The following is a 16,295-nucleotide window of genomic DNA, read 5'->3' on the forward strand; positions in this document are numbered from 1 at the left end:
CAGTTTCATTGCGTTTACGCAAAAAAAATAAACAATGGAAGAGTGAGTAGTGACAAAAAGTTGGAACCAAGTATGTTACTGAAACCAAACTGAAATTCAAAAGCTTTCCTCAAACATTTTATCTTTAATGTTAAATTTTCGCTAACATTCACTTTTGTTTTAAATATCAGAAGTAGGATTCAGAATCTAGCAATCGATTAAAGATAGGTTAAATAAGACCACAAATTTGAAAATTATGACCCAAATTTAGTAGGATTACATACTTGGTTTATCAAAATTGAATATAATTTGAAGGTAATAGTAATTTAACACAAATATTATTGATACCTATAGATTGTTACATGGGGTGTATTAAGTAGTTATGCGTTTTTTTTTTTCTTCGAAAATACCCAAAATTATTGTCGGTTATATCACTCATTGTATTGCAAACACTATTACAAGAAGCACAAACTGAAAATTATAAGTGAACCCTAACTGATGAGGTTAGTCTTACACTTTTTACCTTGCTTTCGCTTTTTCTACCCTTAGAACTCGATAAAAATAGTTTCTTTACGGCCTCTACTATTATAAAAAATACATATCCAAATCATTTCAATGTCAACAAAATAATAGATTCCTTCAAGATATCCCGATTCCTTTCTAGATAGACAATCAGCCTCCCATGTGTATTTCTGCTCTCATTTTCTCTCTATCTGCCCTGCTTGGCAAAAAAATAAAGTAAATTATTTTATACTTTTGTTTAGTTTTTAATTCGATTATAGCTTTTACACTTTTAAAGCGCGTAAAAAACATCGAATATAAATTGCTCACGCCCGCACTGCGAATTCAATAAATCCACAACCAAACTTCACCGACATACATCTGTTTTTGATATAATTAACTCATGAGGTAGACTTTACAGGGTTTTCCAAGATTTAACAGCTGGACTTCATCAAATAGTAAATAATGTTAAGATAATGACAATTTGTCACAGCCGAGAGTGTCCTTTTCTTGATACAGGGTGTTGAATTTTCGAAAAGAAAGATATTTTTGTGAATTTATAGTGATAAATTATGAAAACCAGATTTCAAATTTTTAAGCAACCGTTTTAGCAAAATTCATAATAGCATCCTATGTTAAGAAATTGTCATTATTTTAACGTTATCTACCATTTGATGAAGACCTGCTGTTATAACTTGGATCACTCTGCAAATTCATTAAATAAATAAAAAATTTACTGGTTATCTTTGTTTTATTAAAAACAATATTTTTAAAACATACAAATAAAAAAAAAATTAATTTGGCTTTGGTTAACAAATTAAACGCATCAATAAATGTATTAATAAAATCAGGCAGGAAGAAGATATTACGTTATATACGTTATATATAAAAGATTAATTTATTTTGGTCGAATTTTTTCATAAATATATTTCTGAGGATTTGCAACTTTGTCGCCACCATTTTGTAAAACACGTCGTTTCACAAAATGAAATTGTTCCAATGCAAATTCGTATAATTCATTCTCCATTTTCCATACAGGTGATTGTTTAATTTCTTCAACAGTTTTATTTGATGGTAAGATTTTTTGTGCAGTTTTACGTAAATGTGTTTTATTGCTTTTTAAGAAGTGTTCAGTAGCACCTTTAAATATGCGTGGTAATGTTGCCTCTAATATTGCAACAAAATCTTCTAATTCCTCTGTGACACCTACTAATAAATAATGATTGATTAAATTCTTTTTGGCTTCATTTAATGCCCATTCATTGCCCGGTATCCAGCATTCATAAGCATGGCCACAAAAAAATGGTATTTGTAACCACATATTATTTGGATCACAATCAGCTTGCTTCTTTTGAACACATTCATCAAATGACTGTAACAAAATATCATTTGCTAAAAAATTTATAGTGCAATAAATCAAGATTTAATGACGAAAAATTTTGGGCCACCGCTGATTATTCGGTTCATGGAGACTAGAGAAGCAGACCGAACTCCATGTAAACAAATGGTTGTCAAATGGCTTAAAATTTTTGAATCTAACAGTTTTCAAGTATTTCCACCACGATATTTTAGCAAGAGTCACGCTGTTAATGTAGCGTGTAACTGACGAAATTATCAATCGCCAGAGATTATGCAATGGGCATTTAAATTAATTTTGATAATATATGATGATTATGATGACAAGTTGAAGATTTCGTCTATTTGACGAAGCATGTAGAACACGATTAAGAAGTATTACAGCTTTAAGAAGAAGTATTACAATTCATTAGCTAAATTGAGGGTGTGTGTAGAATTGTTTGGAGCCGTTTATGACATGTGGTTGGAAATAAAAGTCTCTTATAAATAAAAGGCCCTTAAGAAAGGTTCCTTTATTCTATTAAGTTTGAGTGTTGACTTTGAATACAGAGATTACCGAATATTATTTGATTTGAAACACATATTTCAAAGCAACTTGAGGTGATAGATTTACTGAACCAGTGTCATGGTGATTTTAATCTAAATCTTTCTTTTCATAAACTTCTGGTCACTTTTGCAAAACTAATGAAAAGGATACAAGAAATTTAAAACTTTTACTTTGAGTTTTTGGAAAATCAAAAACCAATTTTGCGGAAAACTAGCTCTGGGCACGACTCTGGATAATCTATGTTTTATTTCTATATGCTTTTTTTTTCATATATAGTAATAAATTAACTGTTCAAATAATTCAAAATCATACTAACCATTTTATTGCCATGCTTTCTCCTAACTAGATATGGCCGAAAATCATCTCCATAACGTAGAAAATAGTAATAAGAAATAAGTCTATCTAACGGCTTTCTTATTATATTTATGTACGTGGGTTGTTCGGATGCACCAAGTCTAAAAACAATATAAAAAAAAAATTCATTTTTAGTGAAAATTTTTTAGAAAAAATATAATTCGAACTAAAATAATTAATTATATTTTCACAAGAAACAATTTTATAGCTTGAAGCTTCGCTGGACCTCTCTTAACTTTACTGTATTAATAATAGAAGCCAAAAATATTATTGATCATACCTTGTAAAGTCTAAAAATGCAAGGTGTCCATGATACAACGCTGGTTTCATAGCATCCCAATGTGTTATATTTTGCACAAATTTATACTGATTTGGCAAAGATAATACATGCATATTCGCAGTAATATTTATATGAAGCACATGAAACTTATTCTTTTTACATAAATCATACGGTATACCAACAAAACTAGTGGATCCTGTTTTCGGCACACGATTATAAATCACAACCAGATTATCGACTGCTTTAATATTAGTACTTAAATGTGCACTTTCAGCCGTTTGTGATTTAAGTAACAATTGACTTTCTGATTGTATTTGCGCTATTCTAGATTCTAAAAATAAAAATCATTTTAATAAATTTTATATAAATAATATCGCTGATCAATGATATTTACCTAATATTTGTTTATTTTGCTCCAGTTTATTGATTTGAACTTGAAAATATATAACTATTGTACTAAAGCCACTTAATAATATCAACAATATTAACTTTAATGAAACCATTGTTTTATACATTTTAATTATTTTAATAAATTATAATATTTATTTATTTATTTATGTACTGTGCCGGTGAATGTTGTGATTTAATAGTTAGGTTATGTATTTAACGATTTGGCATTCGAAAGGTATAAATATAATGGAAGAAACAGACCATAGTTATTTGTTTTATTCATGTAGAATATCCGAATTTGAATATTTAAGAAGAAATAAAATTTTCATAACTTATATGTTAAATATATTTACAACATGAACATAAGTATTGAGAATAAAACGAATCGTTATCTTATTTGACGTACGTCGATACGTCAAAAATAAACATTTATCATAACAAATGGAGTACGTTCTACATGTACTAGGAATCGGTGAAGATTCACTGATATAGTCTCTGATAAGTTCTTTCCAGTTCTTTCACTTCGACTTGAATAGATATTTATTTTACGTCGTTCGTCTCGTCAAGAACAATTGACGCTTTATAGACTCTTCTGAATCGGCACCGGACTTCATAGTAATGTACGTCTACAATATATTATAACATACATATTAAATATGTGGGCAAGAAAAAAATAAGTTAGAGATTAGACTTTTCTAGGCTGCAGTGCTCAATTCAAGGTTGGAGGGAGAAACCGGGCCTCCGCCCGGATCGGCAAAAATGAAGGGCGGCAAATTCTTAAAATATAATATAGAGTAATCTTCGAAAAAAATTTTCAATAAATCCATTAAAAGTGGTTCGTTTTTCTATAAAGACCATTTTAGTTCAAATTAAATGAACAAACGCACAAAAAGCTAAATTTTCGCTACCATAAAATACTGTCTAAACTATTTGGTTTACAAAAAAAAGTTTGCGTATTTATAAAGAACAACTTTCAACAAAATTTTGTAAGTTTCAAAAACTTAAAATGATTTTCTTTTATAAAATTCGTGAATGTTTGGTCAGCATCTCAGTAATTGACCTTATAGAAAAGTACTGGAAAATGAAAATTTTTAAAATTAAATTTCAATAATGATTGTTTACATCCTGTATGATTGCTATGAATAATAGTTTTTTATTTATTGGCATTAATATATCAAAATTAAAAATAATTATTTAAATTACACAAACTTTTTACATTGTGAGTAAATTATTTAATTGAAACTAACATTTTTTTTAAACTGATAAAATATTAATTATAACAAATATAAAAATTTTTAATTTGGCGCTCTTCCAATTAAATGTCAAGTATGTATGGATAATGCGCAGAAAAATACATTTTTACATAAAAATTTAATCTTTGAAGTTTAGTACACGTCAGGTTTTCAAAAAAGGAACACATTATGATTCCGTGTATCGTTTCATAAAATAAAATTTTAAATAATGTTTAATTTATCAATAAAATTTATTACTTAATAAAAATGAAAATAAGTGGTAGTATTTTATATTGGTTGTTTTTAATACTAATATGTGCATTAAGGTAAGTTTGTTATGAAAAAGTATTTTTGAATTTTCGATTAAAGCTTATAAATGTTTTAATTTTAGGCCTGTGTCGTTTTTATTAGTTGATGTCGAAGATGTGAACACATCTTACGGCAATAGTAATATTGAATATATAGAAGATTTAAATGAAACAGAAAATAGTGATAAATTCGAATATATTGATCCAAATATAAGGGATGAAATGCCCAGTACAGAGGATCAACAGCATATTGATGGTGATATTCCAGATGCAAATGAGATACATTCTAGTTTTACGGATAATTTAGACTTTCAAAATACAGTGGATAAAATACAAAGTGGGTTCCAACAAATTATTTCTGAAGGAGTGTCACAGAATTCGGGTGCTTTAAATGAGTAAGTACTATTTTCATTTACTCATTTTAAAAAAGTAGTATGATTTTTTATTTATTTTGAAAAAAATGGAATAGTTTCCATTAGCTTAAGTATTTTATTTAATATTAACCTTCAATAAATTGGCCCCCAATAAATTGATAAAAGCAGCGTGAATATGTATTCAACGTTAAATTTTAATATTTTTAATTTATGCTTGAATAATCTTAAGTTTGATAAACGGATATTCTAGAAAATGAATTTTAATTACAAATTCTATTGTATGTGGATAAACAAACGATTATATTTTAAAAATTCCCGATAAGCGTGACATTGACTCACACTTAAAAGATTCTAATATCTTATTTCATTCTCGGGAAAATGTCTAGTAGATTTTTAACAAGAAATGTCAAACCATATGTATCTATGTCAGGGCAATGGAGATTAAATAAAAAAGGAGTTAGAATTTAGAAAGTTTAAAAAATATTGTAGTTTGATCGTAGTGTGATAATATAAAGGTTTAATATTAGATAACAAACAGGCGGGAAAATATGTATCTGTATTCTTCCTGTGTATTTCTTATAAGAGTTTATTGTGTTTTGGTTCTTTGTTTTGATACACCTTAAAATTTAAATTAATTAAGTGTAGATGACTATGATTTTTAAAATGATACTTTTTGGGAGAGCCAAACAACCGCCATTACAATCGCTATGAACAGCCGTTAAAATACGGCATCTGTGCGTTTAACGTTGAACCAATCAGAAACAATCTTTGAACTAATTGTCAGCCAATTGAATTATCTATCGACGGCCAATACATCTTAGACCATTTTTGTTTTTGAACATTTACAAGATAAACAGTTTGAAAATTTCCATTTATTATTAGAAAGGGTGGCTTTAAGGCTATGTTTTACTAAACGAAGTGAAAAGAAGTGTATAAAATGTGGGATTTAATATTCCAATAAGTAGTTTAATAATTATATCTTACGTTTGGGCTTAGTTTGCAAAAACCGAGAATGATTTTGCTATTTTTTGAATGCTTTGCACCCATGACTAATTTTTAGACATTATTTAGATAAGTGTATGGAGAATTTACAAAATTAAAAAAACTCCTGACGTAGACGGTGCAAATTTTGGGGTGTATAAATCTGTGAGCGCTGGGAAATAAATTATTTCAAAATTAGTAATATAGAATCCAAGACTCGAGATACTCTTCCTGATGTTCTCACATTTTTGTACCATTTATCAGATTTATAAATTTCGGGTGCCTTAATCAATTTTTAACAAACATAGCTATAAATAACTCTGATTAAGCAGGCCTCAAATATAAAAAATAATATCATCAAAATCGTTTATCTTTTAGTAACTACGTCACCAGTGACATAGACAACCAGAAATGAACTACAATACCTTACTTTTTTGTGCCGTTTTTCTTAATAAAATATGAAATAATTTTATCAATAACTGATATCAAATTTATCTCTTTAATTTTTATATTTTAAATTTTTTTATCTATTTTTCCTGGATCATTAAACGAATATTAAAAAATAAAAAAAATGTTATCAAAAAGAAAATTATTCTTCACTGGTTTCGTGATATTAAATTGGAATTTCATATTACGTCAGCAATGTTTGTCTTAGCTCAATAAATATTTTTCAATGTAATATTAAACGAAAGTAACTGCATATTTCCCTTATTTTTAAATGCCCCTTCTATCAATCTATGACTTGTATTTTTTATTGCCTGAGAAATTTGCAACTTTTTACAAAATATCATGGATGAGTAGTTATGCGTAGCAGATATTTTTTATTGTCAAAAGCTAATTTATGTGGAATTCGTAAATGCCTATTATTGCATACTTAACCGCAATTTTTAAGAATGTACAAATTGCCGATTTGCATATTTTATAATTCATTTTTTAGCAGAAAGTTGGATATGTTGGACACAGTTCGTATCAGTTCTGCAACGCTATTGCGTTTATCTCTTTGGTAATTTTTATTCTATACAAAACTAGAAAATGTGATCTCTTAAACATATATCGGCTGGAACAGAGAAGTGTGCAATTTTAAAAACAATTTATTTTTATCTTTTTTATATCGATCTACAATGTTTGAGCTATGCAGCAATGATCGGTTGAACTAATCAGTCAATCAACGCCGCGTTATCCTTTACCCACATTTCAAACAAATATGTCCCAGTATAGACTTACTTTGCTCAATCGGGGGTCCATTAAATCATTTCGCCGTTCAATTCATTGTGACATTTTGTTATAATTGTCACATTATTTAATAGTCTGAAACTAAAATTTAGCTTGTATGGCTCTTGGATATCCATTCCTGCTAACATTAATATCGATAAAAAAATTGTTTAATCATCGACATTCTGTGTACGTAACTACTGGTGCTTGTTTTTTTGCATATGAATCTTATAATAACTTTTTGTTGTGACGACAATATGACTTTTTAATGAATTCATAAGCTTTTAAAATAGTATTAAAATCTGATAAAACTTTCACAGGAGGAGTATTGTTTTGCAAAAATAATAGTAAAAATTTGCTGATGCCGCTTTAAGTATAATTATTGTTATCAGTACTTATCATTAATTTGTAATATTTTAAAACAAACGTATTATTATTTACCTAATTATATGATGTAATGTTTTTAAAATAAGATCATTAACAATACACTAATTATGCTTATCATGAAATAATCAATTACGGTATCAAAATTACGTTTTGTATTTATATAGTGGCGGATTTATAATTTTAACACAATTAGCCTGTTGGAAGCAATCTGTTTCAAGTATTATGAAATCCCAATGTAATTAAGGCTCCTATACAATTGTCAGACTTCTAAAAAATAATTCTTAAAAAATACACAAATACAAATATTTGTTTCTGTAGGTATTTAAATGCAAAAAATCACTGTTCGAAAGGTGTTTAAATACCGAAAAAATATTCTGAACGTATTTTAAATACAAGTACAAATACTTCTAGTCCTAGTAAGAAAAGTTTATTTAAGTGTCAGATATGATAACCAAGCTTGAAATTACACTAGCCGGACAGATATGATACCCAGCAGAGCTGTCTTAAACATGTCGGATTCTGGTATGTGAAAATCAGACGAGGCGCCGTTTTTTTAGCCTTTGTAAATCAATCTGGTGTTTTTTGCTCTTTGTGGCGCCCTTCTCTACTCTTAATTTTTTTGTAGTCTTCTTTAATCCTGGCGCTTTAGTCTTCATAAATCTAACTGACGCCACTTTGGAATGATTAGCATGGTTTCCTATCCCGAGGGGCTCTCCTGGGTGCCACGTATCTCTTGCGCCGCCGTCTAAAGATGATCATACACTCAAGCTTGGTACAAGCATGCCACCTTTGATCTCTGCCCAAGTTTAGTTACAAATACAAAGAAAAAATTAAATTTCAAATTCTGACTTGAAGCATTATCTGTAAATTGGATCCTTTACTATCGGGACTAATCCATCTACTATCATAATAGTAAGAAACAAAAATAAGGCATGATAATAAATTTGGTTCATCAGTCTTTCTTTGTCAAGGCTTGGATAATAGCTGGCAAATCAAGAATTAGTCATATGCAAGTATTGAGCAAGGACCCGCAAATCAAGACTTGATTTATTATCTTTGGCCACGAACTGATCAAGGGTTGGTAAACCAGGCTTTGAATTTATTACCCTTTGTTGAGGCTTGGGAAAGGGTAGAAATAACAAGGCTGTATTCCCGATTCTGACTCGACATTGATTTCATCGGCAAGTTCATGCAGGATAAAATAATGTGCCACATGCAAGAGACCTATTTATAAGGCCATATTTTATAGTTTTTTTAAATCTGCCGTATCTATAAACAAGAATTGGAAAAATATACATTTTTTGGAAATATTCTTGCAGGCGTGACTTTACAAGGAACATGATATATAGACACTTCCATTTACAGTTAAATAATATATGATTATGTACTTTTAAATAATATTATTGATATTTGCATAACAATTATACTTTTTTCATCATTATAATTACTAGTAATGAATTTATTAATGAATAATGCAAAATGTATTATGAAGTAATTAATTTTATTGTAGATAAATTGTTATAATTAATCTTGATAATAGCTTTTTTTTGTCAACTCATAATACGTAAAAAATGTAAATAATATGCGTTAGAAATATTTTATAACTGATAATTTTAATAAATTAATTATTACGGATAAATTTAATTGCAAATTACAGGAATAGTTTACTTAATTATAAGGTTTGTTATTCTGGAAATAAAAATTATTTGGTAGGAGTGTGAAATTTTGATTACATTAAGTATGTAGTTGCTTTAAAAGTATGTTGACATTAGGTAGTGATATTTTGAGGTGCCTACGTGACCATTGACACATCCTCATCGAAGGCATCGTTACTTATTCTGCTTTGCTACCAGTTCCCACTCGACAGACGCTTACCTTAGACATATTTTTAAGCGAGCTTTTTCTGCTTCTACGAAATAACGTGTTTTCAACTTTCTAATTGCGAAATCTTTAAGCTTTGAGACTTTGATGGTAATAACTTCTAAATAATTAATTTAAATAAAATAAGGTTCAAAAATTAAAAACCCGACTACTACAAAATCACTCTCTAAAAAGTATAATAAGAATATAAGAAAATATTCTCATCAGAAATTGTTATGATAAGTAAACTTGTCATCTCAGTCGGGAGATCTTTTTGTGGGAATTTTTTTAATCCTAGGGATTACCTGACGGTAATGACAATTTTACTTATTATGTCAATTTCAGATGAAAATATTTTCATGGTTTGTAGAGCAGCTATTTTGTAGTAGCCGGGGTTTTTAGTTTGTAAACTTTTTTATTTCATACCTATGATTAAATAAATATTACACAAATAATAAACAAAGTTAAACATTACTTAACTAGCTAATATTTATTCATTTTAGATATGGAATAATTTTTATCACTGTTGCCATTTGCGCTATAGACATTATTTAAATATTATTTACTCTTTGCAAAAAAATTTAGGAAAATTTCGCGAAATTATTAAAATTTCCCTGTCTAGCAGAAGTAACTATATCTATATAAATAAAGTCATAACCTGTTTCATGCTTGTGCGCATGAAACCTGTTTCATGCTTGTGCGCATGGAACCATACTTACGAAATGGAAAAACTCTCCAAATTGTGGACTTTTTGTTCAGTATAGTGGATAGGCATCCGATAGCTAATATCTAATAACAATTAAGTCCACGAAAAAAGTCGTAGCGAATTTTTTCAAAATCCGTTGTATTTGTCTTGAAAAACAAGTTAGCCATTATTTGACCTTCCTTTTATTTTAAACAATACGCAACTTTGTCTCCCTCTGTTGCATTAAAGGGAATTTTGTGAGCGATATTGTCATACGAAGATCCGTATTATCATATAAGCAAACAGTTTGACTTTAATATCTTTTTATTGGTTGGGGCCAAAAATAAAGACTGTATCTAAGTAATTATGGACCCAAGATAAGGCTAACATCAATTCAAGAGTGATAAAAAGAAAATAAATATATTTATAGAAATGTTTCATTCAGAAAATATTGATTATACTTGTTATTTAATCAGTAATTTTAAAGCTTCCCATTTAGGATCTGCTAAGTCTGACGATGGATTAGATGCTGAATCCTCCTTGGTTAATTAAGCCTTGGTTTGCCAGACCCAAGAAACTCCTTGATCAAGGATAATAATTCGAAGCTGGAGTGTCACTTCTTGACCAAGCTCGACCAAGTATTTATTATGTAATTTGGTTTAAACTTATTTAACATATTTTACCTTCAAAATTTTTAAAACAATAACAATAATAGGTTAACGGTTTAATAATTATTAAATTAATCGCATAATAAAAATAAGCCATAATAAATGAATTTATTTTTATTATTTCTGGTTAAATTAAAAAATTTTGTTGAAAATGTTATCAAATTAAAAATGATAATATTTTATATGCATATTGTAAAATACATAAATATTTTTCTACTGATATTATTTTTGTTTTAATGATTGCAACCAACCATATGGTAGCCGAGAAATGTTTTTTGTTATTGTTAAAAAGCGTAGGAATTAATAACGTCATTGACATTCTATGCTTGCGAATGGTGTGGTGTAGTACTATGGGAAAAAAATTGACACCCAGCTAAACACCCAGTATCAGATGTTTTTGTGAACAGTTATGTATAAGCTATTTTATGAATGTTTGATTCTGATGTAATATTTTATTCGAATTTTTGAATAAATTGAAGGGTACAGGGAAAGAACATGCTAATTCGCACGGACATTGAACTGAGATACTTGCAATTAAATTTCTTTTGAATTATATCTGCACACATTGTGAAATACAAATAAATTAAAATATTTATTTAGTTAGAGGCAAGTGAAATTTACAAAATATAAAAACTCCCGACAAATTTTGTGGGTACGGAACCCTAATTTCGACCCTGAAACATATCTAAGAACACTCCATTAAATTACGTTTATCCTTAGAGCCTTCTCCAAACTGAACCGATTTTGAGGATCATGGCCTATTTTTTAGCTGTTCCGGTTTATCTCAATATTTGACCCCATAGCTCGTTTTTTTTTTGATTTGTTGAAAACGGTCCAAATGCATCCAAAATAACTTAGGTATTTGCATTGCACATCATTTTAAAATATTCATCGTAAACCAATATTCGATTGAGAGGCTTTCAAGACGTCTGCTTTATAAAACTTGGTATTGTATTTGTTTATTACTAATGCTAGATAAATACATACTATTTTTCGTATTGCTCTCACTTCGAACAGAGAATTCCGTACTCATAAAAAAACAGTAAGTGCAACTCTTCCGAATTATCTTATTACTCACTCGAGTGATAAAATTAGTAACTTCGTTTGTATTTCTAACTTCTAGCGCGCGATTTTAAGTTATCCTATTTAATTTGAAATTGTAACTTACAAAACAACGTCCGAAGAATGGTACGAAAAAATCTTTTATCTACGGAAATAATGAAAATGCTTCAATTAATAGATGTAAAAGATTATATATGAGCAAAAAGAATATTTAACTTCCAACAACAATTATATCTATAAATAAAAATCTACGGGGGTCATATTATAATTTTGTTAAAAATAAAATATTTTAAAAATAAACAAAGGGCAATTTTATCTGAAATTCAAGATGACCCATACAAAATAAATTTTTGGAATTAATAAATAAATAATTATAAAGAAAGATTCAAGAATAATTTAGTGAAAATATTTAAACAATAAATTTTTTAAATAATGACATTTAAAATTTTGTTGTTGTTGTTGTTTAAGAAAGTTGAAAAAATAATAATAATTTACGAGAAATAACAAACTACTAAAACGCGGCAAATAATTCTAATTGGGAATTACAAAAGTGTAAGAAGTATGTAACGTATCCATTTTAAGATCTAAACATAACCGAATAAACACGATTTAATGAATTTCCGCAAGTCAAAAGTACAAACAAAACATTCGAAACATTCGATAAAAACGCAGTCACGATGTCGTTCCAAAGAAAGATTGTGATTCTTTTTTATGGTAACTATGTCGGAGTTTGTCGACATTCTCAAATGTAACCAAATACTTAAATCTTTTTTCTTACCCACTTTTTAAATGATTAGTTATTACCTGTAACATGAATGGTTAAATATCTTCACCTTTTTAAAGGATAATAAAACAAGTTAAAAATTTTATGTTTGGCCTCAATCTGTTAAAAATTATTTTTCAGATAATATTTTGTTTTCATTTACAATGAATAAAAACTATTGTTTTATCAAGTGAGATTCGAAAACGCATAAAAATTTTTATATTTCTCAGAAAATTTTAGCCAAAAAAGAGTTTTATAAATAATTAAATAAATAATATTTGAAGTTTTCCTGTAAACTACGAATGAAACCCTATTCGAACCCTACATGAGTTTTAATTCAGGCATTTCCGTGTTAACGATACACTACTTTATTAATATAAATGTATGGATAGACATAAAAATCTATGGTTTGTATATATGGCTTACATTGAAATTTATGTTAATTAACATTTTCGTCTCTTATTTTCACAATTTCTAATGCAACAAGTTTAATTAATTTTTTTTTTTCAATAATTTTAATTTGACATTTACTATACCATTTACATGCAAACAATTGAAAATTAGTCATATTTTAAATAAAACGAATGATTTATTGCAACTTTTGTAAACAGTAACAGTAGCTGCAATCGATCCTTCACCTACTAATGCACACAACGAATACCGTTTGTTCTAATTTGTTTAAATTTTAGACTCGATTACTTCCGAGATAAAGCGAGGAGGAGAAATTGTCTATTTTCACTTCTTTTTTTTTTTTTTTAAATTTTCGAATCTAAACATTTTGAAAAATTAATATACATGTGCACTCCCCATAACGTGCTCTTCAATTTGATGTGTCACATGATATAATTGGGAAAACTTACCCCCGAAAATAATTCCCAAAATCAGAATTTGATTGTTTATACTCGATACGTTTGTGACTTATACACAAAACTGTATGTAAGTACCCAATTTCAACTTATTTCACCAAATTGATAGACACAAAAGTGCTCTTATATAAAAACTCCAAAATAAAGTAAACAAATTGTAAAAATGTTTCCTAGTCTGTAATTAGTAAAAAGTTGTAATAACACATAAAGCTAAAAATCATGTAATTAAAAGTAATTATTTTGCATTAAAATGTTAATAAAATGAAAAATAATTTCACTTTATAACGAACGCATGTTAATAAACTTGACCTTACAACAAATACTGTTTGATTTAAATGTTGAATTAAAAATTTAAAAATACATATAGCAAAAAAATTAAATATAATTAAGTACGTTTGGCGTCATTATGATACTGTGTATTGTAGCTAAATTCTGTGATTATTATGTACATTCTTAGTAATAAAAAACTGAACATACCTCAAAGAAAAAAATTTATTAAAAATTACTTTTCAAGTTACAAGCTTTTCTTCCACTAAAATGTGAAAAATACAATTACTGAGTTAAAAAAAAAAAATCAAAATTGTGGATCGTATCACTGTTGAGATATTTTAACGCAAAGAGTAATTTTATTGTTGAACAGAAATAACTAAAGTTCTAGTTATGTAGTTAAAAAGAGTTAACTATATTAACTAAAATTTAAACTCATCGTACTCTGTATATTGTATTTAGAGAAACACTTTAGATGCACAGTAGAATAAATTTCGATTTTAGCCCCAATTTCCTTTTTTTTATTGTTTTTAGTATTTTATACATACGTATTTCGACTACCAAGTAGTCATCATCAGTAAGAATTAGCTAGTCGTGATTATTCTTATTATGAATGTTACTCTTTGCTTATTTGGTGACGAACTGCACGTACACGTCGAAATACGTATTTATAAAATACAAAAAACTGATCTAGGAAATTGGGTCAAAAATCGAAATTTATTTCGAAATATCCTAGGTATGTACAGTATCCTAGGTATGTATCCTTTATGTGTACAGTAGTATATTTAAACATGTATTATTTCCAAATTATATAATCCAAAATTTTTTTTGCAATATTGCAGGAAGACTTTAATTGAACAATAAGCTTTTCAAAAATTTCACTGCTCATTACTGTGTCTTAATTATTAATAGGTGGTATTTCGTCAAAAAAATATCAAAATCTGATTTGGATTACATTTATATTAAATTTATTCAAATTTCTTTAAATATTTCTATTTTACCTAGTCTTTCTTTTTAACTAGACTGCAAAATTTAGATTTTAAATTTTAAGTGATCAAATTAAATAAAATTTGTACTATAATTTGTTTTGGACACGGATTTTTAAGATTGTTTCATTTTTTTTAGTTGATTAATGCATCAAATATGCGGAGTTGTGTTAACTGAATTATGACGTTTTACTATAATATGTTGAGTATGTTGATTTAAGCGTATGTGTGTGTGTATGTGTTATATGTTATATATTATTACTCTAGCAAGTTTTTTTCTATCCTACCCTTATCTTCCTTATTCCTGTATCAAATTGCATTATTCACCCCTAATTTTCAAGCTTATTTTATCTAGGTTTAACGAAAAATATACTCACGGTCTAAAAATGTATCGCTTAGGAAAAAACATGCTAGACAAATAATTTGAACGAAAAAATATCCATAAATTTATTGGGCAAACATGTTACTTTTTAAAGATGCTCTGCTAATACTCTAGACATTTAATACTCCAAACATTATTAGGCAAACATGTTAGTTTTTACAGATGCTCTCATAATACTCTAGTCATATAATTACTATTTTTAATAATGTTCTCCTAATATTAATTTAAAAATTTTTGATTTTTTTCACCACCTTTCTACGAAATTTGGTGTTTGTTGTTCTTAGCCGCGGGTACAGATAGCCACGGGTTACGGTAACTACAGGAGTAGAATTCCTCGCGGGTCGAGCTAGTTTAGTATTATTTAAACATGTGGTCGAGTATGGATATGTCAATAGTTAAGCGTTAGAGTATTTATGTTGATACTAAGTTGTTAAATGCTGTTAATGTTAATCATTTTAAAATTATATATTTATGTACTATTAATAGAAATATTGTTTTCTTTTAATTATTTTATTATATTATATATTGCGTAATATAAATTTTTTTTTATATTATCTTTGTAATATGTTTCTTTAAAGTTGTTCCGTATCAAAAAAATGTTTTTTTTTTTGTTATGCTGCTTATTTCGCTAACCTTGAGTTTGACACATATTTTTGTACTGAAAGGGAACTGCAATTGTTAATTTTCTAAAAATCGAATTTTCTTTTTGCGTAATGTGTCTAAAATACGTGCCTACCTTACCTTGAGATATTTCTATACTGGGTGTGGTGTCTCAAAAGTAACGCACTTCCGATGCACTTCTATTTCCCCTATCTTAATCTACCCGTGTATTGGATCAAAAAATGGAAAAGGATT

At 28.1% G+C, this 16,295-nt stretch overlaps 2 protein-coding genes across 2 annotated transcripts in view; one reads left to right on the top strand and one right to left on the bottom strand.

Moving 5' to 3' along the window:
- Nucleotides 1–1,284: 1,284 nt before the first annotated feature.
- Nucleotides 1,285–3,808, bottom strand: LOC123306062 (heparin sulfate O-sulfotransferase). The gene is made up of 4 exons (XM_044887933.1): nt 3,412–3,808; nt 3,018–3,348; nt 2,700–2,838; nt 1,285–1,852 (listed from the first exon to the last, which is right to left on the bottom strand). The coding sequence occupies exons 1-4, from the start codon at nt 3,530–3,532 to the stop codon at nt 1,379–1,381; spliced, it is 1,065 nt and encodes a 354-aa protein (XP_044743868.1). The 5' UTR covers nt 3,533–3,808; the 3' UTR covers nt 1,285–1,378.
- A 1,106-nt stretch (nt 3,809–4,914) lies between these two features.
- The window catches only part of LOC123306050 (SUN domain-containing ossification factor), a 36,517-nt gene continuing 25,136 nt past the window's right edge, over nt 4,915–16,295 (top strand). Inside the window, exons 1-2 of the mRNA XM_044887915.1 lie at nt 4,915–4,965; nt 5,031–5,342. Of these exons, the coding sequence (XP_044743850.1) occupies nt 5,170–5,342 (173 nt within the window). The 5' untranslated portion in view covers nt 4,915–4,965; nt 5,031–5,169. The remainder of the gene's footprint in view (nt 4,966–5,030; nt 5,343–16,295) is intronic.

Source organism: Chrysoperla carnea, chromosome 1 (genome assembly GCF_905475395.1).
Source record: "Chrysoperla carnea chromosome 1, inChrCarn1.1, whole genome shotgun sequence".
NCBI lineage: Eukaryota > Metazoa > Arthropoda > Insecta > Neuroptera > Chrysopidae > Chrysoperla > Chrysoperla carnea.